The sequence below is a fragment of the Zootoca vivipara genome, chromosome 1 (genome assembly GCF_963506605.1).
Source record: "Zootoca vivipara chromosome 1, rZooViv1.1, whole genome shotgun sequence".
Lineage (NCBI taxonomy): Eukaryota > Metazoa > Chordata > Lepidosauria > Squamata > Lacertidae > Zootoca > Zootoca vivipara.
The window spans coordinates 94,031,946-94,058,877 of NC_083276.1; the positions used below are offsets into that span (position 1 = coordinate 94,031,946).

The window sequence follows — 26,932 nt, forward strand, 5'->3', positions numbered from 1 at the left end:
AAACAGGGCTGCCTTCAGATGCCTTTTAAAAATAGGATAGCTGCTTATTTCCTTCTAGGTTCAAGATGGGGGTGGGGGTGCTAATCACGTATGCCATCTTGAGCTTAGAAGACAGGCAGGATGGTAATGTAATTAATAATGCAGTCTGCTCAAGTTCTTGGGGGGAAATGTTGCTCCACAACACATTTAAGTGTCAAAAGACTCTGGGTTAGTGACAGCAGATTTCCATAGCTGCTACTCCTGGAATAATCTAAGTGTGTACAGAGCACAAAAGTAATGTGTTGCTTGCCACAAATAACTGGTGAAATGGTTATAATATAAAATGTATTGACATTTTGATTCACTAGCTTTTCCACTGCAGTTCTTTAGTCACACAGGTGGTTTGCACACTACAATAAGCCAAAGTGTGCTTGAAACTTTGGACTAAGTGTGTCTTCTCCTCCCTATGGCAAGCCAGATCACTTTTTCCAGTTCTTCATCTTTTTGTTTTCCTATCCCTCTTCTTTAGTATCACTGGTTATTTCTTGTGAGTATTTTTCCTCCTGTGTATGTGTGGTGTGGCTCTTCCCCCCCCCCCCCCGGCCGCCCTTTCAGTTGGCTCTTTGCACTTGACTTTGCATCTTTCACGTTAACATATCTTCCACATTTGGTATTTAACAGCATTGTTAAATTAATGTTCGCGGGGACTGTCTTCTCAGCGCAAAAGCAAAAGTCACAGTTTTCTCTAGGGGCTAAGGGGTGAGAGAGAAGAGTGCATAGAAAAAAAATCCCAACTTCCACTCTTTTCACATACTCCCCGGGAAAATATGTTCCCAGCTGTTGCCTCCCTGATCTGCTGCTCCTTTGGCACCGATATGTAAATATTTTAAAGAACTCCTTTATCACGTGAACCCAGCTGATCTCAGATGGCAGTTATTAAACACAGCAGTATCGTGGAGCCTAGAGTGGTTTTACGTGGCTTTGTTAGTTACAACAAATATAGCAGCCATTGGTAGACAGTCTACAGAACATAAGGCTAATCCCCTTCAAAGCCACGAAAGTTGATAGCCACCGTTTATAACTGTGCACTGTGAAGAACATTCTGTAGTCTGTCCATCACTTAGCGTCAATGGACAACCTTGGGGTCTAATGTTATATGAGAGAGAGGGGAGCACCCACTCAATCACCCTGCCCACTTTTGCCACATTGTGCATGGTGTTCGAACCCTCATATCAGTTCCTGCCCTGCCCCTTACTTAGCTTTTTTCTTGATCTAAAAAGCTCCAAATGTTGTGAACTTTTCTCATGGGAGAGAAAATTGCTCCAGCCTGCCCCTTTTCCTGCAACTTTCCTTTTTGCTGGGAATGGCTGTTCAGGTTTACAGACTGGGTCCCCTGCACCAGATTCAACCTGGAAATGACCAGGACTGAACCTGGGACCTTATGGCATGCCTTCTTCAGTATTCTCTGCTTTATAGGTTGTGTAGCAGCATATTAAAACCTGGTTGCCTGAGTGTAGTGGAACTACTCCCTAGTGGGAAAGTGAAATACAGCTGCAGCAGAAGGAGATGTTTAAACTAGAACTTCGGTGGAAAGGGCATATACGGAGAAAGCAAATAAAGCTAGGGAGGGCTGGCAGATTAATGCCTTGGGGGGCAAAAGTGAAATGTTCTTGGAATTAAAACGGGCTTTCATTAGCAATTCAGCAACAAGCCTCTGAGCACCACTGTCATCAATGATAAGGCAACCCCCTCCTCCCCCCCCTTTCAGCCCCCTTGGAACCTGCTGTACTGCAGAGGTTTAGAATGCACTGGGAAGACTTTGATGATGAATTGTACTGTTGCAACAGGAAAAATGGTTTACTTGTTAATGGCAGACAAATTACAAAATGTACGCTCAAAATAAAATGGTGAATATAACTAACCCCAAACTGCTGCTGTGGCTGCTGTTGTGTTTCTAAAAAGCACTGAAAGCTGGTCTTGGCATGTTTGCAAAAGCACAGCTTATGAAATGAAAGTGAATCCAGCTGCAAATTCTGATTTGTTTCCCCCTCCCCTTTTACTTTTTCTAGGAGGTATGGGTTCAGCAAACAAGGGAAAATTGAGAAGGTAAGCTTGTTTCTTCATCTGGAATCCAGCTGAAAAAATATGTGTGTTGGACAAAATACCAGACACCAAAGCACGTTTATATATACATATAAAAGTGTGATGCAGCAATTGATTATTATTTTTCATAATACTGAAGACCACTTGTTTGCTTGTTCTTTCTAAGACACCCAATCTTACTGTGTTGTGGTCACTGCATAGGAATTGAAAGAAAGTTATTTTGCATCCTGCTGCTGCTGTATTCAACGCATTGTGAGGAGTGGGGAAACATTTCTATAATTTTTCATACTCCTTTTCACTGTGGGTTAAATTCAGAGCCAGTTTGACTTTTGTCACTGCCTGTTCCAGACAAAGAGACTTGGCATTCTTTATTTTTGTTTGTTTTTCTTTTTCAGTGTTTGTAATTAGCCCTGCATGCAAGGAGGATTCCAGGGTGGCACACAGTAAACATTAAAACCATTGCTAACAATAAAACTAAAATAAAATTAACTCTGCATAATGCAGTTTAGCACTTCACAGGCAACAGAAAACAAACAAACAAACCCCCTCCATTATTTTTATTTTCTTGGGAACTGCTAGCAAGCATGATGTAGCCAGTGGTGCCCTGCAAAGCAGTTTCAGATTGGCAGACTTTCAGCACACGCTGTTGGAAAGAAATGTTTCCTAGCATTTCAAGCTACACTCTGGTTGGTGGGGGATGTGAGTTAAATTAGTATTAGAGAATGAAGAGCACTTCACCCAAGAAAGTTGCCAATGAAGTTAATTAAGCCGATGGAGCTTATTTTCCACTTGCAGAAATGTACTTGCATTGCAATGTTGTAGAAGGCCCCAAAGTTCTATGCAGCAAGAGTGCCATTCCTAAAGCTGCATCTCCCTCCCTTTGTTGACTTCTACAAAATATGGCCACAACGCTTCATCACCTTGCATGCTTTTAGCCTAAGGTTGTCAAATGCTTTTGTTAAAAGTTAGCCACTGTGAGGGAGAGAAGGAGTATAGGTGGTCCCGTTCAGGATACCGTTTACACTGTGTGCTTCTTCTGGGTTTCATCTGATGCTATGCAAGAGGAGTTCTGCTCATGCGGCAAAACTTCATCCTCTCAGCTCCTGCACATGCCCAAAATCTGCTCTCAAGGTCCTCCAGCCCCCTGGAGCAGATTTTGAGGGGGCTGGAGGGGTTGCAGGGGAGAGGAGGTGGGAAGTTAAATTGCACAAGCAGAAGTCTACTGCATGAACAGAGCACCTGTGTTGGATACGTGCCTGTGTGTGAATTATTACTGTAGTGTGTTTTTAATGTGTCCGCGAAAGGCTCTCTGGAGTCTTTCCTTAATATATTCTGAAAGCATTTCCTCTTTTTTTCCTCCCCGCCTTGTGATTTTGTAGATGCACCTTTTCTTCTTAATGTTAGACAACATCCTTTTCTTCAACAGGTTGAAGACAAGAAAATGGTGCTGCCTGCTGGGCTTCTATCATCTGGGAAGGCTGATGCCTACACTGAAGATGACCTCCAAGCTGCAGAAGAGGTGGAATTCACTGATAATTTGTGACAAGGCTCAGTTCAGGGTTATTACTTCCTACTACACGAAATAAAACACAAAGCTGGTAGAATAGAGGTTTCCCCCACTTCCCTTTTTGTATCTGTAGATTTTGCATTCTCAGAACCAATATGCACTCTTATTTGAAATTGAGTTTGGTGCAGATGCATACCAATGCTACAAAATGCATGTGGTAGAGCTTTAGTGGTGCACTTGCCTTTCAGTGGATAGCTTTATTTTATGTATTGCATTTGTGTCCTGCTGTCCTGTAAATGTCTTATGGTGCCTTAAAATGGGATTATGGCGCCTTAAAAAGGGCCTTCTCAGTGGTGGCGTCCACCCTGTGGAACACCCTCCCATCAGATGTCAAAGAAAAAAACAGCTACCAGATTTTTAGAAGACATCTGAAGGCAGTCCTGTTTAGGGAGGCTTTTAATGTTTAATAGATTATTTTATTTCATTTTTCTGTTGTAAGCTGCTCAGAGTGGCTGGGGAAACCCAGCCAGATGGGTGGGGTATAAATAATAAATTATTATTATTATTGTCACAGTGGCCCCTGTCCCTCACAATTATTATTATTATTATTATTATTATTATTATTATTATTATTATTAACCCTGCATCGAATACGGAAACTCAGCCATTCAAATGTGTGAGTGCTATTGACAGCTGGTGCACCACATATATATAAACTTGGGTATATGCACCTGTTTTCAAATAAAGTAAAGTGTGACTGTTCCAAGAAGAATGATGCTGTGAGGGCCTAAAGAAAATGTTGCTTTCTTTTGCTTTGTGTTTGCCCAAAGAAGAGGAGCAGAGACTTCAGATTATTACACAGCATTTTGTGTTATGTTTGTTTGTGAATAAACGAGTGAACAAAAAGAGGGGGAGTGTATATACATTGCTGTTTTCTTCAGTAGAGGCAATGTACTAAGGAGCCATGTTTGCAGCAGCTCCCAGGCTGCCATCACAGTGTTGAGAAGGAGCTTTGTATGAAAAGGGGAGGGAAAGCGTGTGCATTTGTTTGGTTTTGCTAACCTCCAAGCCTTGTCACATTTTTTCTATTAAAAAAATTAAAGCATGTGCTACATGTTTAGAAACAACTGTTCTGATCTCAGCACTTTTATTTTTTATCAGCTTCGTATTAAAACATTGATGACTGAGATGGCTGCAATGGGAACAGAAGAGGTAAGCAGTTCTGTTTGTTAGTCATAGTTTTTTGGGGGGAAAACTTATTTCAACCACTACTCTGGTATTATTAACAGGGTTGTTGTTGTTTAGTCGTGTCCGACTCTTCGTGACCCCATGGACGAGAGCACGCCAGGCACTCCTGTCTTCCACTGCCTCCCGCAGTTTGCTCAAACTCATGTTGGTAGCTTCGAGAACACTGTCCAACCATCTCATCCTCGGTCGTCCCCTTCTCCTTGTGCTCTCAATCTTTCCCAGCATCAGGGTCTTTTCCAGGGAGTCTTCTCTTCTCATGAGGTGGCCAAAGTATTGGAGCCTCAGCTTCAGGATCTGTCCTTCCAGTGAGCACTCGGGGCTGATTTCCTTCACAATGGATAGGTTTGATCTTCTTGCAGTCCATGGGACTCTCAAGTGTCTCCTCCAGCACCCTAATCCAAAAGCATCAATTTTTCAGCGATCAGCCTTCTTTATGGTCCAGCTCTCACTTCCATAAAGGTATTCCATAAACAGGGTAGCACAGGCCAAAAAAAAATTCTTTCCAGATATCATTCCTACTTGATTTCTGATATCTGAAAGTTCCCTTCTTCATGGGGCTATGGATTGAAACTGGAGCAAACTGCAATTCAGTAGAGAAAGAAAGGAAAGGATGCATATTTCTCATTGCCTAGTTGTACTCTGTACCTATCAAGCAAATTCTGCAGTATATACAACTAAAGTTATTCACATCCCTGTTCTTTCCTCCTGCACCTGCAGATTGACTTGAAAGCTATCACGACCCATGAAATAGGGTTAAATGGAGTCAGGCTGCCAGAGGCATTACATTGCAGTGTAAATTGACACAAGGAAAAGACTACTAAGCTTGAAAGGTGGTATTTTTCAAAAGGTGTTTAGCCTTTGTTGGTTGTGTCCTTGCCTACAAAGTAAGGGACAAGGCCTTTGACAGCTCACTGCCTTTTCACTCCTCGCTTTGTGAAAAGAAGAAGCCAACCAGGAAACTTCCCTGTTCCCTATTTTGTCCAAACCACGAAACTATGGTTTAACAGTTTCTGAACAAACCAGGCTGTTAAGACATAACTTAATATCTTTGCTGAAGACTTTCTGATTCATTTGCTCACCAGCAGTAAGAGAAAAGTACTTCTTGCACATCTTTTCTGTCTCCCAAAACTGCCAAACCTTTGAATAGCCTTCTCATTTGGCTAGGTTCTAATGGACTCCGCTATCATCCTGTACACAATTTTTTTCCTGCTCCCCTACCCCACAGCACACATACCTCAGCAAAGCAAAGGTCTTTGTTCACTCATAGTAATGCTTATCACTTCTGTGCACGCATGCAAACTTTCTGCTGCTGCTACCCACATTCAGTGACCAGCAGATGTCTCTCAAATTCTCTTCCCAGCTGGCTCATGTGCATGGTGCCTCATCTACATACACAGCCCTTTCTTCCATTCTTGGGATATGAGTCCAAAATGCTCCTTATCTCTCGAATATACTTTAAGCGAGGAACCTTCATAGCAAAGCAGCAGCAGCAATTCCTGTGCTCTGACTTGATGTAACTGAGCCATTGCCATGGAAGCCTTGCTAAGGTAGCAAATGTTGTCCTGTTCCCATTCCTGTAGACGGGTTTTATGATGAGGAAAAAAGGCTTGCTAGCTGATGCCCACTCTTCCAAGTATCTCCCCACTGCCCCGGCCAGCTCTGCTTGCTTATTCTCCATCCAAGCCTTGCTGCTTTCATGGAGGACAGAGGTACTTCTTCATGGAAACAGACATTGCATTTACATCAATTCAAACTCCCCTGTTTTTTTCAAAAAGCTGTCTCATGTGTGCCTTCATAAGACTTGTGTTCTACTTTCAGGGCAGACTGACCGCAAGCACTGTAGGGCAGATAGTTGGACTTCAGTCTGATGAGATCAAGCAGATAGTATCTGAATATGCTGAAAAGGTAGGTGATTTTTTAAAATAACTGTTTTAAGAAAACCATACTTGAGCAATTGCCTATTAAGTCCTCAAATTTCGAAGCTTCAGCTCCTGTTTTTTTTTAAAAAAATAAATCTTTAGAACAATAACTACAATAACGATGCTAGTTGGTATGCCAATGCTTCTTTGTGAAGGCATACAAATCTGTGCGCTCGTCAATAAAAATCAGTTAGATTCCTGTGTCTCTGTGTCTTATAAACAAGTAGCTAAAAGTCGCATATGACTTTGTAGAGGAATAGTTTCTCCCACGTCTTGTGTGCCATGAAACAGTTTGTGAAGTTTTACAGCTGTGATATATGGAGCTTTTCAATGTCGTACTATTCAGTCAGACCAGATGGAGCAATTCTCCCTCTCCTTCCCCTCGCCAGGGAGCTGTTTTGGGGGTCCTCCTGACACATGCACACCCAGGCCAGTTGTGAGGGAGCAAAGAAGGATAAACCCCATTGCTCAACTGGAGGACCTTGCCTGGGCTTCCACTGATGGGGTGCATTATTTGAATTTCACCCATAGCTGGAGTCAAGCTGTGTTTTGTTTGCAAGAAGACAAACCCTCCCATCCTTATTTCTTCCTCGTTATCTATTTCCTCAACCCATTCCTCTTACCTTTCTGCTAGTTATAGTTTTTTTTTGAAAATCTGGCTTGGGCTTTTATAATAGATTTCGTGTCAGTGCACAATGAAGATTGCTTAAAGCAATGGTGTGTGTTTGTGTGCCCTTGAGTTTAGTGGTTACTATAGAGCAGTCATTTAATTACGTCTTAAATTCAGGAAGGTCAGTATTTCCTGGTTGTACTTGAATCTAAAGATGTGAGTGATGCATTTGGGAGGAAAAGGAGAACGATGCACATAGTCTTGCATGAATTGAGAGGGAATTTTGCAGTTGCAGTGTTTATGCTTAGAATCTGGAATCTGAGCCTGAATCAAGAGGCTCATAGGGGAAAGAATATACGGTAGTTTTTAACATTGGCAGCAGTTTTAAAATGTTCAAAGTGCTTTAGCTTTCTCATCTTGGTTATTTCCCCTGATTTAAATATACCGACTGCTTGGGGATTCCTTATGGGATTCTTATATAACTAATAAGTTAACAGTGTTGACTTTAACAGTGTTATGGGAATGGAAAGAGTTTCATGCATGGGCGTGTTGTTGAACAGTTGTGAGAGCAAATAAGGGCAGGGGGTCAAGTGCCTTGCACATAAAGTACCTTACAAATTGCAGAATCACCTGCTCCTGCAAAAATTAAATACTGTAGTCTTTTTTCCATTTTGGAAATAAATGTCCACCCTGAGATATTCAGATGAAGGGTGGTATATAAGTTTTAAAAATAAAATGCTTGAAAAGCTTATTTTTCTGAAATAGAGATAACTTTGTTTCTATTTTCTGGCACCTCATTGATCTGTTACTTTTTCTCTTCAGTTGACAAATGAATGGCAAGTTTAAAAGAACTTAGGTGGGTGTTTGTAGCAACTGCTGAATCTTTTGATTAACAAATTTAAAAACAAAAGCTACAATTTTGCCAAGTGAATTCCTGGGTTTTGCCATCCATCTGTGAATGCAATTTTGTAGTATGCAAGAGAATTTTCAACTAAATGTTTATGATCTGAAGATAACAGAATGTGTCGGCTCTCACTTAAAACAGCTACACGTCTAGTGTGGTTTTGAAAACAAATTACTTTAGTAGAAACCTTTGGACTTCAATTTCAAGCAAGAGCCAAGAAGCTTCAGTTGTGTTATAACATATGTCTTCCATAGCACTACTTGCTATACCTCATGTTTCAGTTCGTAAATAGCACAAATAGATGATATTGTTCAAAACTTTGTTTTAACAGGTCAGATGTTATATCCTTCTTTCAACAGAATGTTTTTTATGAGTACAAAGGAAAAATAAATCACGGAGCAGTGGCTTGCAGCAAAAACTGCAAAAAAGTTGTTATTTTTAAATGGATAACTGTTGTATTTTACTGACTGGACTTAACCATCCAGGGGTCCTTTACCTCTGGACTCCTGCGGGTGAAGGAGCATTACAGAAATAGTAATAATCAAAATAATCAAATGATCTTGATTGCTGCCTTCCACGTTTGTTGTATTTTTCTGTGAACACAGAATGAGTTAGCAGCTAAATACAGTAATTAAATTCTAGTCAGTTTGTGTGTGAGGGGAGAATTAGTCTTGCAGCATAGTCTATCTGTGTTTACTTTGAAGTCAGTCTAGTGGCAATCAGTGGCAGGGGAGATTCCTAGTGCCGGGCGAACACTGATACAAAGAGGGTGAGAGACAAAGAAGTAGGAAACTTGGCATGGTGCTCGGCGTCAGTAAAGTTAGCCCCATTGATTTCAATGGGACTTAAGTACACTAAGCATTGCAGTCCAGTCCTGGGAGGTTGGTGCTGAAATTCAAAGTAATGCTGTGAATTCTCACCCCATCCCCATATAATGATGTGCTGTTGAATTTTAACAGTATTCTCCATCTGCCCTTTGCTCCCAGCACCGTATCTCTTTCTAGGATGGAGGAAATGTGTTGCGGGTCAAAGTAGAACATGCCCAGTTCCGCTCACATTTCTGCCTTCAGAAGAGCTCTGCCAACTTCCACACTTGCTTACTCCCTGTAATGCAGGACATGCAAGCATCCAGACCTCGGCCTACTTGTATGAGGCTGTCCAGTGGTTTATGGAGCAGTCTTAATGCACAAGTAATAGGCAAGTAATGATTCCTGTGCATCTGGCAAAGTGCTGAGGGGGTGTTCCATTCATTGTGTCCTCTCCCCACCCCATCTTTTTCTAGCAATCAGGACTTTCTGCAGAGGAGCGTCCAGAGAGACTTGGAGCTGCCCAGCAGCACAGAAGGAAAGTGGCGTCTTTAAACAAACAGATATTACAGAAAACCAAGCAGCTGGATGAAGTATGTGGGTGTTGTGATTGTTGTTGTTGTTGTTGTTGTTGTTGTTCCCTTATTTTGAGGGTTTATAAACCACTTTGCCACTCTGCACTTATGGAGATTATAACTTCAACATCCATTTAGGAGAAGTATAATATGAGTAACCTGGGTCTTAATAAGCATTGGTTCAGTGGATTTATGCACCCTTTTTTGCACATAAGTTGTAGGGTTTGTAGGACGCGGGTGGCGCTGTGGTCTAAACTGTGGCACTGTGATTCGAATCCCTGCAACAGGGTGAGCTCCTGTCGCTCGGTCCCAGCTCCTGCCAACCTAGCAGTTCGAAAGCACGTCAAAGTGCAAGTAGATAAATAGGTACCGCTCCGGCGGAAAGGTAAACGGCGTTTCTGTGCGCTGCTCTGGTTCGCCAGAAGCAGCTTAGTCATGCTGGCCACATAACCTGGAAGCTCCTTCAGTCAGTAAAGCGAGATGAGCGCCGCAACCTCAGAGTCATCCGCGACTGGACTTAATGGTCAGGAGTCCCTTTACCTTTGTAGGGTTTGTACATAAGTTTGCACACTTTCCTTGATTGCCTCTACGGAAGCAACAGGTGCTTACTGGCTGCCAGCAATTCCAAATAAAGCTGTGAGCTGTGTTTATGTACAGGCAAAGGCAGCATTTAAATTCTCCACTGTCTGAATATCAAATGTTGAGGTCAGACAGGCCCCCTCCCTGTTGAACTCCCTGTGCTTACTAGGGATTCTTTATTCCAGCAGGTTTTTTAATTGAATTGAGATATTATAGTTTTAACTCATTTTAGACTTACTGCATTGTACTGGATCTCCTGCACACTGCTCAGAGACAACTGTAATTAAGTGTACTATAAATTGCTGAAAGAAAGAAAGAAAAAACAGTTGGCATTTAAAGTTGCACAGAATTGCATAGTTAACAGAATCTATCAAAGGAGTTGTGGTTCTTTTTTTCCCAAATGCTGGAAGGTCCTCAAATCATATAATCAAAAGAGTTGGAAGGGATCTTAGAGGATCCTCGGGATCCTAGAGGATCCTCAGGATCCTCTAGTCCAACCCCCTGCAATGCAGGAATATGCAGCTGTCCCATATGGGGATTGAACCTGAGACTTTGGTGGCACCATGCTTTTACCAACTGAGCTCTCCAGTCCTTAGCTCCTGTAAACATTACATTGGTGCTGACTTGGCTGCTGCTAAAATTATTGTTTTGCCTGTCAAAATCTTTGCGGATTCGCTGATTTAATTGCCTTCTGTTCCGTTCTATCTGCCATTCCTTCCCACCCCCGTTTGTACTTTAAGGAAGCCAAATGGAATACAATTTCCTAGAATCAACCTGTTTTTTCTAATATACGTGTTCTCCTGAGTTATATTTCCAGATGCTTTTCCAGTATTTGTACATCATGTCAGTGAATTTTATTTAAAGTTGAACTGCAGTGTCAGCTACGATCCAGTAAAGGCTCCCACCAGAGAGAGGGGGGGAGGTGATTTTCACTTGATTTCCACCAACTGTCCCAAGTGCCATACTGTTGGCGAGAGTCTCCTGAAGCCCAGAACAGTTTTTGGAGGGCACGGGCCTGTTGCAGGAAGTGAAAGCCAGAAAAAAGGCCTATCTCATGCACAAATTTCCTCCAGTGGAGCATTCTGTAAATATAGCCCCCCCCCACACAGTATAATTCATCTGCTGTTGTTCTTCTAAATCTAGATGTTTTGATCCAAAGAAAAGGGTATCCTGGAACTGCTACATTCCATTCTTGTTCAGCTGACAACTGTTAGCTGTCCAGAGAACTTTATTGATATATACATAAATACATGGGTGTAAACTTTATCTCTTACACATTACTTGCTTCTAAAACCTTCCAGACTCCCAAAGTGGAAATTTACTTTTTTAGACCTCAGGAGAATCAGTGCCTTGGTTTTTTTCTTTCTGTCCTTGGATAAGCAGCTGAAGGAAGCTATAGGAGACACTCTTCAATATTATACTGCAAGAGGAAATGGTTAGAATTATTGCCCTGTTCACGCTTAATGCTGAAACAGGAAACATTTCACCCATCTTGGAAGCACTGGCCCCTGACACCTTGTGGACACCAGCCCTGCCTTATTTATTCCAAATTTTCCTATGTTGAGTGGGGGAAGTCTGAAGGGAGCTTCTACCCATGTTTGCTTGAAACCTCCATGTGATCAGAAATTCTTGCAAAGCACTGCACTGTAGAGAAGAAAGAAGGACAGGAATAAATTTGCCAGTCCAGGGACAAGCAAATAACCTCAAAGGTGCCCAAAATTAAGATTGATTCAGCCCCAACATGTTTAGGTTTAAAGAAGTTGCCTGGGGCATTGTAAAACAAATGTTACCCACCTGCTGCATTGCTAATTGATTCCTCGGGACATAAAACATGAATCTGGGAAGTGGGCATGAAATGTTTTTGGTAAAGAGGTTGTAAAGTATTGTCCTTTTTTATTATGAATAGCTACAGTTCACCACACAGTGCATATGGTTTGCATAGACCTATTTCTCAGATGGGGTGTTTCATAAGCAAAAGCCTCGTTTCTGAGGTTTTTGACTGCTACTTTTATAAATCCAGCCTGAGCAATGCTTCTGTAGATATTAGAGGAACCATTAAGTATAATTCCAGCATGTTTCTTGATGTGCATGTGTGTGTATACGCATGCCATTGTTAGGAAATGTTGCTGCCTTTGATTAAAATACCAGATTGGTGATGACTTAACTTGACTTCCCCCTCTGTGTTCTTCTTTTGAAAACAGTTGCATGCAAAATGTGCTGACCTGCAAGCAGGATGTAGTGAGGCTAAGAAGAAATTAAATGAGGTAAGCTCGTTCTTCCCCTTGCCCTTCGACTTAGATTGGTCTCTGTCAACTCTGTGTTGGCCAGATAAGAAAGAGGACAAGGTCTCTGCACCTTTAATTGTTGTGTAGAAGAGGATTTTGGGATGTAACGCAAGCTACGCCTGCTGAAATTCATTCTTCTGCTCCTTTAATAGTTGCATAGGAGCCCTGTAACCTTCTCCATCTGACCACCTGGACTAAAGTGAACTGGAATAATTGTAACAATGTGCACCCTCACCTATGCAAATAAGAGTAAGAGGCAGCCCGGAACACCACAGTTTCCATTGTTGCTTGTTCGGGAAGGTTCTGCTACATTAGTAAAAAGCTGCCTTCTGCCGGTTATCCAAATCTGTCCCAGACAAGCACAATGCTATATTGACTTTCATCTTGTAATGATACTGCAGCAGTGGTCAAATAGGAAAGACGAAAGAAACGTGTGCACAAGTTGTACCAGTGTTTTATCCCTTGCACACACAAAAAGGGGGGAGAACGCCTTAACAAATGCTGTATAAGTTGGTATGAGAGAGGACCATGCACTATCCTGGGAGGCAACTCTGTGCAATCCAGTACAGTACTCACCTCTGTAGGCAGCTGGAGGAGGCAGTGCTGGTACAGCAGAAATGTACAGAGTCTAGGCTCACATCTCAACACTAATGCCAAGGGTGACATCCAATTGTGACAGTCAAGGCCCCTGTGCTAGTTCCTGTGAGCTACTCCTGGTGCCTTTTTGAGAAAAGCTGATCATGCTATATGAGAAAAAACTAGTAGAGCTTGCCAGAGTTTTAAATAGACCCCTATCAATCTTAGAGGGCTTTGCTTTTGGGGTTAAATTGGTTTTTATTACATTTTCACACCATGTGTTATTAATTCCAATCCTTTAGGTTAAGAATCACAGTGAAAAATTGGACAAGGAGCTGGCAGCCTTAGAAACAGTGGAATCCCAAGCAGATTCAAAGTATGTGACTAGTTCCTCTCCATTCTTCCCTATCCCCTTTGCAATGAATTGTGTTAATTCAGCAGTAGTGGGGTTTTTGTATCTACTCCAGCCTGTAGTTTATATTCTGTGTGTGTGTGTGTGTGTGTGTGTGTGTGTGTGTGTGCACATGCACACATTCTAGTCCAAATGTTTCCTTTCATGGCAGAATGTTATTTATGCTGGAAACTCTGTCAGCCTTCCACAGTTTGGTGACCCTGTATGGTTTTGGCTACAACTCTAATCTGCCCAAGGCAACAAGACTGATAGCCAGTGCTGATTGAAGTCTCATGTTAATTTTTGAAATAATAATAATAATAATAATAATAATAATAATAATAATAATAATTTATTATTTATACCCCGCCCATCTGGCCGGGTTCCCCCAGCCACTCTGGGCGGCTTCCAACAAAACAGAAATTCTAAAATACAGAAATCCATCAAACATTAAAATACAGAAATCCATCAAACATTAAAATACAGAAATCCATCAAACATTAAAAGCTTCCCTAAATAGGGCTGCCTTGAGATGCCTTCTAAAGGTCTGGTAATTGTTGTTCTCTTTGACCTCTAGTGGGAGGGCATTCCACATGGTACAGTCACTGCAAAATGAAGGTTAAACATCATTTTCAAATTAAGACTTGCATTGATTTTCAAGGATTAGGGGCTGGGAATAACACCTGGCATTTCTTGAGTGTTCAAAAACACCTAGCATCAAAAAGGTTATTTTAAGGATTACTGTTTGCCTCCTTAGACTTAAAATAACCCTATTAAGGAAAGTCAGTGTATTTTCTTCGTATTTTCTTACAGATGGGAGACTTAGCAGCACACTCCTGTGCAGGTCTACTTAGAAGTAAGCCTCATTAGGTTCAATAGACCTTACTCCCAGCAAAGTACTGGAAGAGAGAGGAGCAAGCAGCAATGCTTGCACCGACAGAACAATCTCCTTAGTGCAACACTGAAATCCACCTGTGTGTTTTATGGCTTTAACGTACTGGCTTTTATGTAGATTCTGTAATGACCTGGAATTTTTCATTATGAAGAGCAGTATAAAAATGTTTCTGCCTTTTAAATCAGTGGATCTAAAGTAATGTTTAAGTTTGATTGAATCCTGTCCATTGCATCCTTCCATGAAAAAGGTATATATTCAAACTGGAAGACCCTAAGATTTGCCTGTCTCTTTTTTCCCTTCAAAATTAACCCATGAGAAACGGGTGCACTCTATCGGATAATGGAGGCATCCAAACTGTGAGCAGCAATACAGGATAACGTTTCTTCTGTGAGATTCTACCTTTCTATTTTATTGAGTTCTGTTGCTGCCCTAAATTGCTTGTTTAAGATATTTTGTTTTCCCCCCACTCCCCAGTGTTTCATTTTTCTTAGAATAAATGTCTCTGAATGCTCAAGAATAAATAATGTGTTGTTGTTTTAACTTAGTGTATTGCAGAAGCTTCGGGCACTGGTGGCAATGAATGAGAACCTGAAAAGCCAAGAACAAGAATTTAGAGCACATTGCAGAGTAAGTTTTTTAAATGCTTCATTCCAAATCAGTGCCTGCACACAATTCCTTTTAAGGATCCAGATTGAGGATCCATATTCCAGATGTACTCCTGTGCTTCTTTGTATATGCAGCAGAATACATGTATGGGACCATGTTTACTAATTCCTGTTGCTGGGAGTGACGCTGTGGCTTGGGTGCCTCCAGGCTCCCTGCTGCCTGAAACGGCAGTGTGGGGCTGGCATCCACCACCTCTCCCTCAGGCTCAGCTGCCCTACAGCTGAGGCCCCAGCTCACCCTGCCCCCATATGATGCCCCAGACGTCTAGCTATGCCGCTGTTGGGCACCTTGTAGTAAAGCAGAATATAATCTTTTTCTTTCTTTTTTTTAAAAAAGCCATTTGCCTTGGTCATATGGCTGGTTCCCATTCCACAGTGCCCAGGTGGACGTGTGCAGTGGGAACCTATGAACAGTGCAGTGTCTTAACACTGGCATCTGTTAAGATTGCCGTGTGGAGCCCCCACCACTTAGGTGCCAAGGTAATATATGAACCGGACTTAAACCATAATCAGTGGTTGTTGCAAGGTACCTTGAAAAAGTGGTCAATATCAGGAGTTATAAAATGTGCAAATTGTATGAGAAAGGAGGCATACCCTCTGTGGCGTTTCACCTCTAGGGGTATAGAAAGAGTTAAGTTGCCAGGGAGGTAAACGGCCAATGGGAGCTCTCCAGGCAGAAGCAGGGGTATATAAGGAGAAGCAGGCAGACAGGAGGGGGAGATCAAGGAGATCAAGGAGTTGAGTTGAGGTGAGGTGAGGTGAGGTGGATTTGATTAGAGAGGTAGAGATGATTTTGAAATAGAGGGTTAGAGAAGCTAGAGAGGTGAGCGGTGGGGCAGAATCTATAAGAGTTAAGAAGAGAATTTCAGTCAGGGAGACCGGGGGAGAACTAAGACTAACGGTTAAGCTTAAAGTAAACATAACTGAGAAACCATTGATATGCTTGTAAGATCTGCACAATAAATAAACTTAATTGTTTTGTTCACTGTTCAACTGACTGAGTTCAAATCAATTGGGTACCAGTACACAGATATACTGGTTGGTGGCAGGAAAGGGAAGAAATAGGCGAGGGAGGTATTGGGTCAATAGACCGTCAAACGTCCAGGGACCCTCTACTGGTGTAACTCGCCACACCATCCAACTCCCAGCAAGAAAAATCCAGGATCAGCAGCGGTGCGGCACCAGAAGTTGCTTCTACCGCATGTCTGGACATGCGTAGAAGCGACTTCCGGTGCCGCTCTGCCCGATTCCCGGTGCCCAGACATGGGCAGAGCGGCACCGGAGGTCACTTCTACACATGTCCAGACATGCGCTGAAGGAGCCTCCCTGGCAGGTAGGAAATCAAGGAAGATTTACGGGATTTTTCTCTATTCGGGATAACAGCGGGAAACGGGTTTAAATATGGGGGTTTCCCATGAAAAATGGGAGACTGGGCAGCTATGGAAAGCAGGAAAGAAATGGAAAGGGGCAAGAATACAAATTGCATTTTAAACCCCTGTAACTTAATATTTTGGGATGGCTATTTTCATTATGGGATGCAGTGTGCTCTGTATTGCTTCTGCAAAAGCCCTTTCAAAATGGTTAGGGACAGTAGGGCTTGTGCAAGACGCTGTAGTCATGGTATTGTATTTTGTATTTTGATTTTTGTATTTTGATTTTTTTTAAAAAAAACTCTAACTTATTCCCTTGCCCTTCTGACTGGGTTCATTTGCATATGAGTCAGACTGTGTGTTTTCCCTCTTTTCCCCCACCCCCCTTGACAATAGTGTGCGCTACTTTACATAATGAAGAACATTCGCCTCCTCTGGAGCCCTAAGCACAGAATGTCTATACATTTTTGGGCTCCTTCTGATGCATATTTTACGAAAAGAAAAAAAACAGTCTCTGGCTTCTGTTTCCATAAAGAGCACCCGTTGATTGCTAATGAAAAGAAACAATTATTATTTTCTTCCTGTTCTAGGAAGAGATGGCACGCCTCCAGCAAAACATTGAAAGTTTGAAAACAGAAGCAGCTGAAAATGGAGAAGAGAAGGTAAACAAAAAATATTTAAGCATTCTTACTGAGCAGTCCTTTGAAATCTTCTTCCCGTATATATATTTTTAAAGAATTTTTAAATGCTTGCGGTCCCTTTGCTCCATTTAGAAGTGTTTGCCCTCATTTGGAATGCTGCCATTTACCTTCCCACCAGAGTGGTACCTATTTATCTACTTGCACTTTGGCATGCTTTCGAACTGCTAGGTTGGCAGGAGCTGGGACCGAGCAATGGGAGCTCACCCCATTGCGGGGATTTGAACCACCGACCTTCTGATCGGCAAGCCCTAGGCTCTGTGGTTTAGACCACAGCGCCACCTGAAGATAGAGGTCCCTAAAAATTGAGGGGAAGATAGAGGTCCCTAAAAATTGGGCAAAATGTCAGTATAGAATGTGGTTTGGCTCCATTTTCAGGAATCCCTCTTCTCCTTTCGCCTCTCCATGCTGCAAACCACTCTGTTCAGCACATTCCCTGGTTGTCAGAAGACATTTGGGACCAGGGGAAGGACATTTCAGGGAACTGTGAGAGGACGGGGCCACAAAAGTCAGATTTTACCCACCCCTTTCTACATGCGTTTCACTGGATCCAATCTATTATTATTATTTCAATGTATCCCAGAAATAGTTGGACAGTTCCCTTCCCTGATCATATACATTGACAAATGTAGGCACATAACTCACCCTGGTAAGAACTGTAATAGGTTGTTCTCCTGTTGTATTCTGAGTACAACTACCCATTCACTAGGATTGATTTGAGGAAAAACTGTAGAAAATGGGGAAACTGCAAAAAGCTAAATGTTTTTAACTTTAGTGCGGAACCAGTATAAGCCCTGGGGCCGGTATGAATAAGTGACCCTTTGTCATAATAGTATCGACTTAATTTGGTCAGCATGAAATCAGTTTTGGTTTATGTCTCAAATGTTAGGAACCTGCTAAAATTATAGACCAGCAGTACAAAACAGAGAGAGAGAAGCTGCAGAAGATCAGACTGCTTCTGGTGAGTTCTCCAAACCACAAGTCTCGCTGGGTTGGCAGATGTATTTGCTAAATGTGTTCCTGTCCTGTGCAATGTAAATTTCTGGTTCACGTTAGACTCCCGGATCCTTCTGTAATGGATGTTTTAAAAGTTGGAAATACCAGTTTGGGGGTAATTATTTGGAAAATACCACCTTTTACAGTGGAGCCGAGAAGGCAGGGGGTCCTCATGGCATCAATTGATTGCGTTATCAGGTTGTTTCTAAATGTCAGTTTGTTTTTTAGAAACCTAGTCACAGGGTTCTTTTGGTTTTTGTTTTGTATATTGTTTTCAACTCCCCTCAGGCCCGACGAAACAGAGAAATAGCCATTTTACAACGCAAGATTGATGAGGTTCCCAGCAGAGCTGAGTTAACACAGTACCAGAAAAGATTTATTGAACTTTACGGGCAGGGTACGTATATCAGGCAGAAATGCATTCCTCACAGCTAAGCACTATAAACCTATGGAGCATGGCAACCACTTATTGTTTAATGTTGTTGTATCACTGGCTGTTTGACATTCACATCATATGCCTTTGCAGACAAGCAGGGGTTTTCCAAAACATGGATTTTAAAATTCCCTCAGGGCCAAAGATTTGGTGCTTTGGGGGTAGGTTCTTGAATGTTCGTAGCTGGTTCTGCCACTTAGTTCCACAGTCTATATATTAAGGTACTGTTCCTTATGTCACTAGGCAGGGGGGGAAACAACAGCCACAACCAACCCACTACATGCAGTGGGTACATCAGGGCTGCCCTCCCCACTAATATGTGTGATGTGCAGCATTCATATTTGTTTCCAATCCCTACTGTTCTTCCATTTCAGAAACAATGTGGGAGGGGCTGTGCACACACACAAATAGGTGCACGCTCGTACATACGCATGCAGTGCAAAGTGAGGAAGCTTTCAGGCCCATGACCCCAGTGCACTTGTAACGTGGTTGCTGCAAAGTAGTCTTCATCTGCCTGTGTTGTGTTAGTGGCTGACTACTTCAGTGGAAACCCCTTCAGCAGCAACAGCTCCTCTGCTCACGGAGCACTGGCTAGGGGTTTAAGTAAGCCTAAGGAAGAAGAGGAGGAGGAGGAGTTTGGACGATATCCCACTTTATCACTACCCTAAGGAGTCTCAAAGTGGCTAACATTCTCCTTTCCCTTCCTCCCCACAACAAATACTCTGTGAGGTGACAGGTAGGTAGCCGTGTTGGTCTGAGTCGAAGCAAAATAAAAAAATTCCTTCAGTAGCACCTTAAAGACCAACTAAGTTTATATTTTGGTATGAGCTTTCGTGTGCATGCACACTTCTTCAGATATCTGTGAGGTGAGTGAGGCTGGGAGACTTCAGAGAAGTGTGACTAGCCCAAGGTCACCCAGCAGCTGCATGTGGAGGAGCGGGGAAGCGAACCCAGTTCCCCAGATTACGACTCCACCAACGAAAGCTTGCTTGTTTCCCAAATGCTCGTCCTTTGGTGAAATTCTTTGTTCCAGGAGAAATGGGGTGGGGTGTCCAAAAAATGGGGGGGGGGGAAATGTGACAGAAGAAGAAAATCAGAGGTACTGCCTTCCATAGGAACCTGTCATTTATAGTACCCAGAGGTAAACTCATCCTATTGTCCTTGGCCCTCATTTTCTGTCTGCCCCAGTTGTTCACTTAGTTTTTCCCACAAACCTCCCTTAATGGAACTCTCTACTCTGGATCCTCTATGTATGCCTGTCTGTCTGCCATTTCCAGAGATTGTGGGGAAGCTGTTCCTTTACACTAGATGAAATTGGCAGGGCAGGACATGAAGTGTCTACCTGCTGCACCTTTGGGGGGTAGGTTAAGGATAGTGGGGTGCACTGGTAAGCAAGCCCACATAGCCATTTGACACTTTGACTCAGACTGTAGATAATTCAAGGACTTGAATTTCTTACTGCCAGAGGTAGGCAACTTCTCGCCATATGGAACATGTTGTAATTGTTGTATCCCACCCACCTCCCCAAAAAACCATGGTAAGGAGAGGTTTTTAATTGTCTCTGTAAAAACAAATGTCTAGTTCTTATTGTTACAGTGATGTCAAATTTGTGCTCATCAAAATTAGCAATATGATATTTTATATTTCCGTGGCTACTTCTACTTCTGAAATTTTCCCGGAATAGGGTACTCATCTGCAATGTCATTTCTCATTGGCTTTTCTCCAAAACATCTGTGCATGCGCACTGAAGCTCTATCAGCAGCCAAAGCAAAATAATATATGGGTTTTACCACTCTGCCTCTTCAGGCTATTCAGTACCATTAATGGCTATAAAGAGTGTTCTGTGTCAGAAAGTACATTACCTCTCCTTAGACCGGAACCATCGTTGTATCACTGTCCCAGCCACACTTAATGTAGTGAATTGATGATTTAGGAGAATTCTACCTTTTGCCTGCCTGATCTATGCTAAATGAGCATTGCAAATCATTTAGAATAACCCTTTTTGCTTTACAAGCTGAAATACTGTCACTCCCAATAAATTTATGTGAGCTACAATTCACAGAATGTTGGTTTTATGTTAAGATATATTGCCAGCCTTTTATAGGTTGGCTGAGTACTTAGGAGTGTGTTCTTTCCCTCCTTGGATTTCTATGACAATGTTGGAAAGTTAAAAAGAATGTTTGCAAAATTGTATTTCCAGGTTTTGGCTGGGATCCAAATAGGCTCATGGAGGAGTCCTAAAGGGCTTCCTTACCCTTGGAGGATGTTTGAGACAGTTCCCCCCCCCCATGAAATGCCAGCTCAAAGGTTCCCCAGGGTTTTGGGGGTGGTTGTTCAGGAAGGGGAGTATGATGTGTAGGGAGGGGTGTGAGAAAGATACCGTGCATAAATGGAAGTCTTCTTATCCTTCCGTTAGCTTTCAGGCCTTTTCATTTCTTCCTACAGAGCTAATAGGAGCCATGGAGAGATTCAGCCTTACATATGACACCAGGTTCACCTTTTAACCTTTAACGTTGTACACCTTTAATGTTGTGCTCCATTAAGATGTACACCTTTTCTAAACTTATTTAAGTTAAAAATCATCATGAAAGCCAGCTTTCTCAGTCACCCAATTTTCAGTGCAGATGACACTGGGACTTCTTCTCCAGAAGCTTGTGTTTAGGAGTGCAGCCTAAGGTTGCAACTTTATACTCACTTTACCAGAGTAAGTCTTACTGGACTCTGTTGTCCTTACTTAAGGCATGTCTGGGATTACTTACACTATAAGAATCTTCCCTTTGTTTGCAGTTTCGGCAACACACAAAGAAACGAAGCAGTTCTTTACCCTCTACAACACACTGGATGATAAGAAGGTGTATTTGGAAAAAGAGGTAAGCTGCTGATCAGATGTTCTAACTGACCACAAAGCCCCACCTGCAATATAAGCCATTATTTTTGCAATAAAGGGAACTATGGTGAATATATTTGGGTTCCTGTTGAGGTTTTTTGTCTGTTCTGTAAAAGGGTTCTCCTTATTTTCCTTATTTAAGGCAGGAGTGGATAGGGAACCCTTGATGCTCCTTGTTGTTGCTGGACTACATGTCCCATCACCCCTGACCATTAGCCATGATGGCTGGGGCTGATGGGAATTGGAGTCCAACAACATCTGGAGGACAGCAGGTTCTTCCCCCACTCCTGCCTTATTGACATCACTTCACAGGATTATTATTTTTTAAGAACTGCACAATGCTTTTGTGTGCCGTATAGCGTTAATTAGTTATAACGTAACTCAGCGTGGGTAGAATGTCTCCTCCGTCTCCTCCACACAAGAGTTCTTGCCAAAAAGTCAAATGGCAAGGTGTAATTATATTACTCTCACCCTGGACTGATGAGAGCGAACCAGACATAAATTCAGGGATGCTTCTTAATGAGAGGCATTATTTCTATAACCGATGTGCAGTTAAAATATTCATTATCTTTTCCTTTCCTTGACATGATTATGACGGCGCTGAGAATATAGTTATTTTAAAACTCGTCTTTTAAAATGCTAAGTGTTAAATTGATAAATACTGCCTGGCTGTGTCTCAAGAGCTCAGTGGTATCGAGCATGTGCTCTGCATGCAGAAGATCACAGAATGCAGAAGCTCAGTCCCTCCTAACATCACCAGGAAGGGCTGAGAGAAAACCCTGCCTACAGTCCTAGAGAGCCCCCTGCCAGTTGGTGACCATACTGAGCTACATAGACCAATTGTCTGACGGTAATAGTCTGACTCTAAGGCAGCTTCCTCTGTCCCCAATGGTGAGTTGAGATGTCATGGAATTGCGGGCCAACTAGATTCTGCTAAATTTGCTTATTGACAGCTGATTACACAAAAAGTTGTGGTCTTCAAAGGCGAAAGCGAACATGGAGAAAAACAAGTGAATGGAAGAATGTGTGTGCTTTTGTGTGAATGCATAGACAAGGAAGCCATGTTCCTGTAACCCACTTACTTTTTCTTTTTGTTAAGTGGTGTACATAAATCTTGTCAAATAATAATAAAGAAACCCAGGTTGACTCCTGAATGGGATTCTCCTAGCCAAGGAGGATTTTCCCATCTCCTGCTTCAGCCCTCCAAGAAGGCCAGCAGATCCTAATTAATGGTATGGGATGTGCTGAGGAGAATTCAGTTGGGATGGAGGTCACAGAGATTGATTATAGGGGGCTGGTCTAAAGTGCATGGATTAAATCAAACAATGGATTCTAATGTGGGCCTCCTCAGGTAATCATGTCAGAATGCAACTGCTTCAAGGCTTTTGCTAAAAAGAGGTCAATACATTATGAACCTTCCTTCAAACTGACTTGAGACAATTGGTCCATCTTTCCTGATTTTGATTCTTCTGACAGGCAACAGTTCTCCAGGGTTTTGCTTTGAATAAAGTGAAGCATGTGATTGATTGCCCTGTTGAATTTGGCAATGTGTTGTCTCGTGTCATGTGTTCTTTATAAAGGGGCAGGGTGGAGGGGAAACCCATGGTTTCTTTAAAGACCTGCTGTGGTTTGCATTGTTATGCTGCGTAAATAGGAAACTGATTGTGTTCTTTCCCACAGCTAATGCAGGGCAAGAAAAAGGCTAGTGGAGCAAAAAAAATGTGCAAAAGCACTCTGAGGCAAGGGCACTTTTTGTCTACAGCTTAGTCCAGGGTTGTCACCCTTTTTTGAATAGCAGATGCCTTGGGGGGTGGGGGGTGGTGGCAAAACACAAAATCAAGAGTACGGTCATTGCTGCCCAGAATTCACTGGGGTTTTGTAACTCAGTGGTTGTATATCCCTTTGTACATGGTACTTCAATTTCTTATGAGATGGTTTTGTATATTTCCTACAAAATGTTTTGATAAATAAGATAGCAGCAGTCCAATATTTATCTGAACACATGTGCTAGCTCATAGGAGCACAAAATGTTGAATATATGCTCCTGAAAAGATAAAAGTGAATAGGTACACAATTTCTTAGGATATGTATAATTTGCTTAAAATCTTACAGTGTCATCCATTTTGGGGGTGTCATGCTTAGAACTGATTCAGTTAATGCCTGCCTGTTCTCTTTCAGTCTGCAGTCATCTAAATGACCTACCAACACATGTGTGTAATGCTCTGAATACTCTCACACTGTTGTATTTCAAGTACTGTTCTTAGGGTAACATATTACTGGTTCATTACTGGTTCATTACTTCATGTCTGAAAGTATGTATGAATACAATAAGAAATTCGTGGTAACCCAGTGAGTCCTCAGATACAATGTTTCACGCACACTAAACTGCAAATCAAGTAATTTGGTACAGCAAAGTCTGTATGATCATGAATTAGCCAAGCCGTATCATTTTCTGAACCGGCCCTGTTGATTAAAAATAGGGTTGCCAGACTCAATAGAGGACAGGACTTCTGTGCCTTTAATTGCCCTGCTCTCTTTTGAGTCTGGAAACCTTAAAGAAAAACCAGCAGACCCTTTGTTTAATTTCCAAGCAAAGGGTCTGCTGGTTTCTCTTTAAGGTTTCCATACTCAAAAGAGAGCAGGGCAATTAAAGGCACAGAAGTCCTGTCCTCTATTGAGTCTGGCAACCCTACTTAAAAGGCATTTGCTTTTTTACATGGAAAACTTTGCAATAAAAATGCATCCTTGTGTTTGTCTTTCCCAGGTTAACTTGTTGAATTCAATTCATGACAACTTCCAGCAGTAAGTAGTCCTTTCTTTTCTGTGGATACAGTCCTCACTAACACAGCTTGGCCATTTCACCTCCTTTACGATGACCAGCCCTTGATTTAAAGAAACAGTCACGTGTCTTTAAAATCTTTCCAAAAGTTTCAATGATCTATACCAGGCATCTCCAAACTGCGGCCCTCCAGATGTTTTGGCCTACAACTCCCATGATCCCTAGCTAACAGGGCCAGTGGTCGGGGAAGATGGGAATTGTAGTCCAAATCATCTGGAGGGCTGAAGTTTGGGGGTGCCTGGTCTATACTCTTAAGAAAAAAAATTAAAGTCACGTATCCCAATCAAGATATTATGCATGTCACATTATGCTCCTAAATGGTTCAGGTAATACTTGTTTCAGTGCCTTTTCTCTGAAACTATGACAGTATGCTGCTTCTTGTTTTTCAAGGGGAAATATAGAAAACAGTCCTACATTATTATTTCTTTTGTCAGACAAAGGCACACTTTAATAGGCTAGCCCTAAGAATTCTGTCGAACTCAGTGGGACTTGAATAAGCATCACTGGGATCCAAAGAGGCCAAGTTTGTCTTTTCTGTCAACTGCAAGCAAAGTTTGACTTCCATGATTTACCATTTAGGCTGCAGACATATTGTGTGGGCTCTCACTCTTTCCACAAGTGACCTTGGCACCCATTCTCCTTTGTCTAATGTGCTCATGCCATGTGTACCCCATTCTCATTTCAGAGCCATGGCTTCTTCTGGTGCTCGAGACCAGTTTCTGCGGCAAATGGAACAAATCGTAGAAGGAATTAAACAGAATCGAATGAAGGTGGGTTTATTACTTTCACATAAGTTTGGGTGGTGTTTCTTTTTAGACCTCAATATAACCTTTAGGATATGTGCAATGAAATGCAAACCTACAGAACATCTGGAATATGCTTTCATTCCTGCTCTGCTACATTATGCTCATTATTACCCTGTGAGCATACTGCAACATTCTAGCAATTGAAATAGAACCAGAGGTTGAAGATGCACCTCTATACCAAGCACAATGGAAATGATTTGGATTCATAGACTTGGCCCTGAAAGCAAATGCCTTGGAACATAATCAAGTGTGTGTTGTGTTCCTCCATCATGTAGCCTTATCTGGTGGTGGTTGTTTTTTAAGAGAGGAGGGGGGGAAAGCTGGAGGATTTCATTTTTGGTCTTGTGCGTTGCAAGGTACCATAATACTTTCCTCTTGTTACCAACAGATGGAAAAGAAGAAGCAAGAAAACAAAATGAGAAGGGACCAGCTAAATGATGAATATCTGGAGTTACTGGAGAAACAAAGACTCTACTTCAAAACGGTCAAAGAATTTAAAGAGGTAAATCGGACAGTGGTGGTTGGAGAGAGAGAGAGAGAGAACACACACACACAGAGCTACTTTGTCTCAAAAGCTCTGAACATGATGTGGTGCCTTAATAACACATACTTTGATTTAGCACTACTTTGTGATGCCAGAGTGTCCCGTTCCCCGCCGCCACCCCCAAATAATCATCTAGCGCTGTAAGTTTGGGGGCAGAATTTAGATTAGCTGTTCACAACCTGGTACCCTGCAGGTGTTTGGTGCTACAACTGTTAGCCATAGAGCTGAAGAGTTAGTCCTAAACACATAGGGCATGAGGTTCAGAAAGGCTGGTGTGAATGATTCTAGGTAATATAATTGGTAGCAGAAGGCTAAGAACAATCAGATGCATTAGTCTGGTTTTTTCAGATACTCTAGATGGACCAATCCCATCTAGCACCTTTTCACTTTTAACAGTAAATTCCACCTGCCTTGCCTTCCATATTATGTACAGCATGTGTTAAAAGCCAGACGGCTGATTTGGGCTGTCATCCTATATGCTTAGTTGGAAATAAGAACCATTGAATTTAATTACCCTTGCTCCTTTGTAGCCATGCAGGTTTGCACTGTTAGTATCGTCATTTAACTGACATGTCTTGTTTAATATTTCAAATCCTCCATCTGTTTGTTTATCAACAGGAATGCCGCAAAAATGAAATGCTTTTATCCAAGTTGAAAGACAAGTGTTCTTGAAGAACTTCAGGCAGCAATTCATTTATATGATTGAATTCATTCTCATTCTGATCCAGCCCAATGACTAGATGTATTCCTTTGAGATTTAATGCAGTATAACAGTTACCTTATTTGGTTACTTCATATGTGTTTGCATATATAAAAAGACATAAAGTGACACTGTTTTGTAAATGATTTACCTTTGCACTAGTTAATATTTCACGTGCACTAGAAAACATATGTGTTAAACAATAAATATGTATAATTCAAAAGCTCCAAATTTGTTTGGCTGACTAACTTGCCTTCTAAGCATTTTTCTTCTTCTGTTCATGATTTTAAAAAAGCACTTCTTTACTAACAGGGATGAGTGTAGATATTGATGTTTTGCCGATTTCTCTGACAAGCTACAACATTGGCATGTGAAATTCTGCACAGAGCATAGAAACCTTCAGCACAAATGACAGAATTTGATAGCTGTTTTAGAATTTTCTAAATCCTGAGTTCACTCTAGAAACATGTGTGCTAGCTGAAGACAGAAAGGGGTCCCAGGCTGCAGAGGTAAATGGGCTGAAAAAAGTGCAAATGCCTTGACTGAATCCAAGCGCCCGTACTTCAAAAGTTGGCAGTAGGGCTCCTTTTGCAATGGGGTGGTTGTGTATTTGGGGT

The 26,932-nt window shown here is 41.9% G+C and overlaps 1 protein-coding gene across 2 annotated transcripts in view; it reads left to right on the forward strand.

Moving 5' to 3' along the window:
* Nucleotides 1-26,895, forward strand: part of CCDC93 (coiled-coil domain containing 93) — a 38,673-nt gene extending 11,778 nt beyond the window's left edge. Inside the window, exons 8-24 of one of the 2 annotated variants that reach the window (XM_060279189.1) lie at nt 509-526; nt 2,049-2,085; nt 3,509-3,601; nt 4,751-4,801; nt 6,656-6,742; nt 9,553-9,669; nt 12,432-12,494; nt 13,394-13,467; nt 14,923-15,004; nt 17,003-17,074; nt 18,000-18,071; nt 18,395-18,503; nt 21,327-21,409; nt 24,191-24,228; nt 24,951-25,035; nt 25,460-25,573; nt 26,234-26,895. In XM_060279189.1, coding sequence (XP_060135172.1) covers nt 509-526; nt 2,049-2,085; nt 3,509-3,601; nt 4,751-4,801; nt 6,656-6,742; nt 9,553-9,669; nt 12,432-12,494; nt 13,394-13,467; nt 14,923-15,004; nt 17,003-17,074; nt 18,000-18,071; nt 18,395-18,503; nt 21,327-21,409; nt 24,191-24,228; nt 24,951-25,035; nt 25,460-25,573; nt 26,234-26,287 — 1,249 coding nt within the window. In that variant the 3' untranslated portion in view covers nt 26,288-26,895. The remainder of the gene's footprint in view (nt 1-508; nt 527-2,048; nt 2,086-3,508; nt 3,602-4,750; nt 4,802-6,655; nt 6,743-9,552; nt 9,670-12,431; nt 12,495-13,393; nt 13,468-14,922; nt 15,005-17,002; nt 17,075-17,999; nt 18,072-18,394; nt 18,504-21,326; nt 21,410-24,190; nt 24,229-24,950; nt 25,036-25,459; nt 25,574-26,233) is intronic. The other variant, XM_060279192.1, reaches the window with a different exon arrangement.
* Nucleotides 26,896-26,932: the final 37 nt, after the last annotated feature.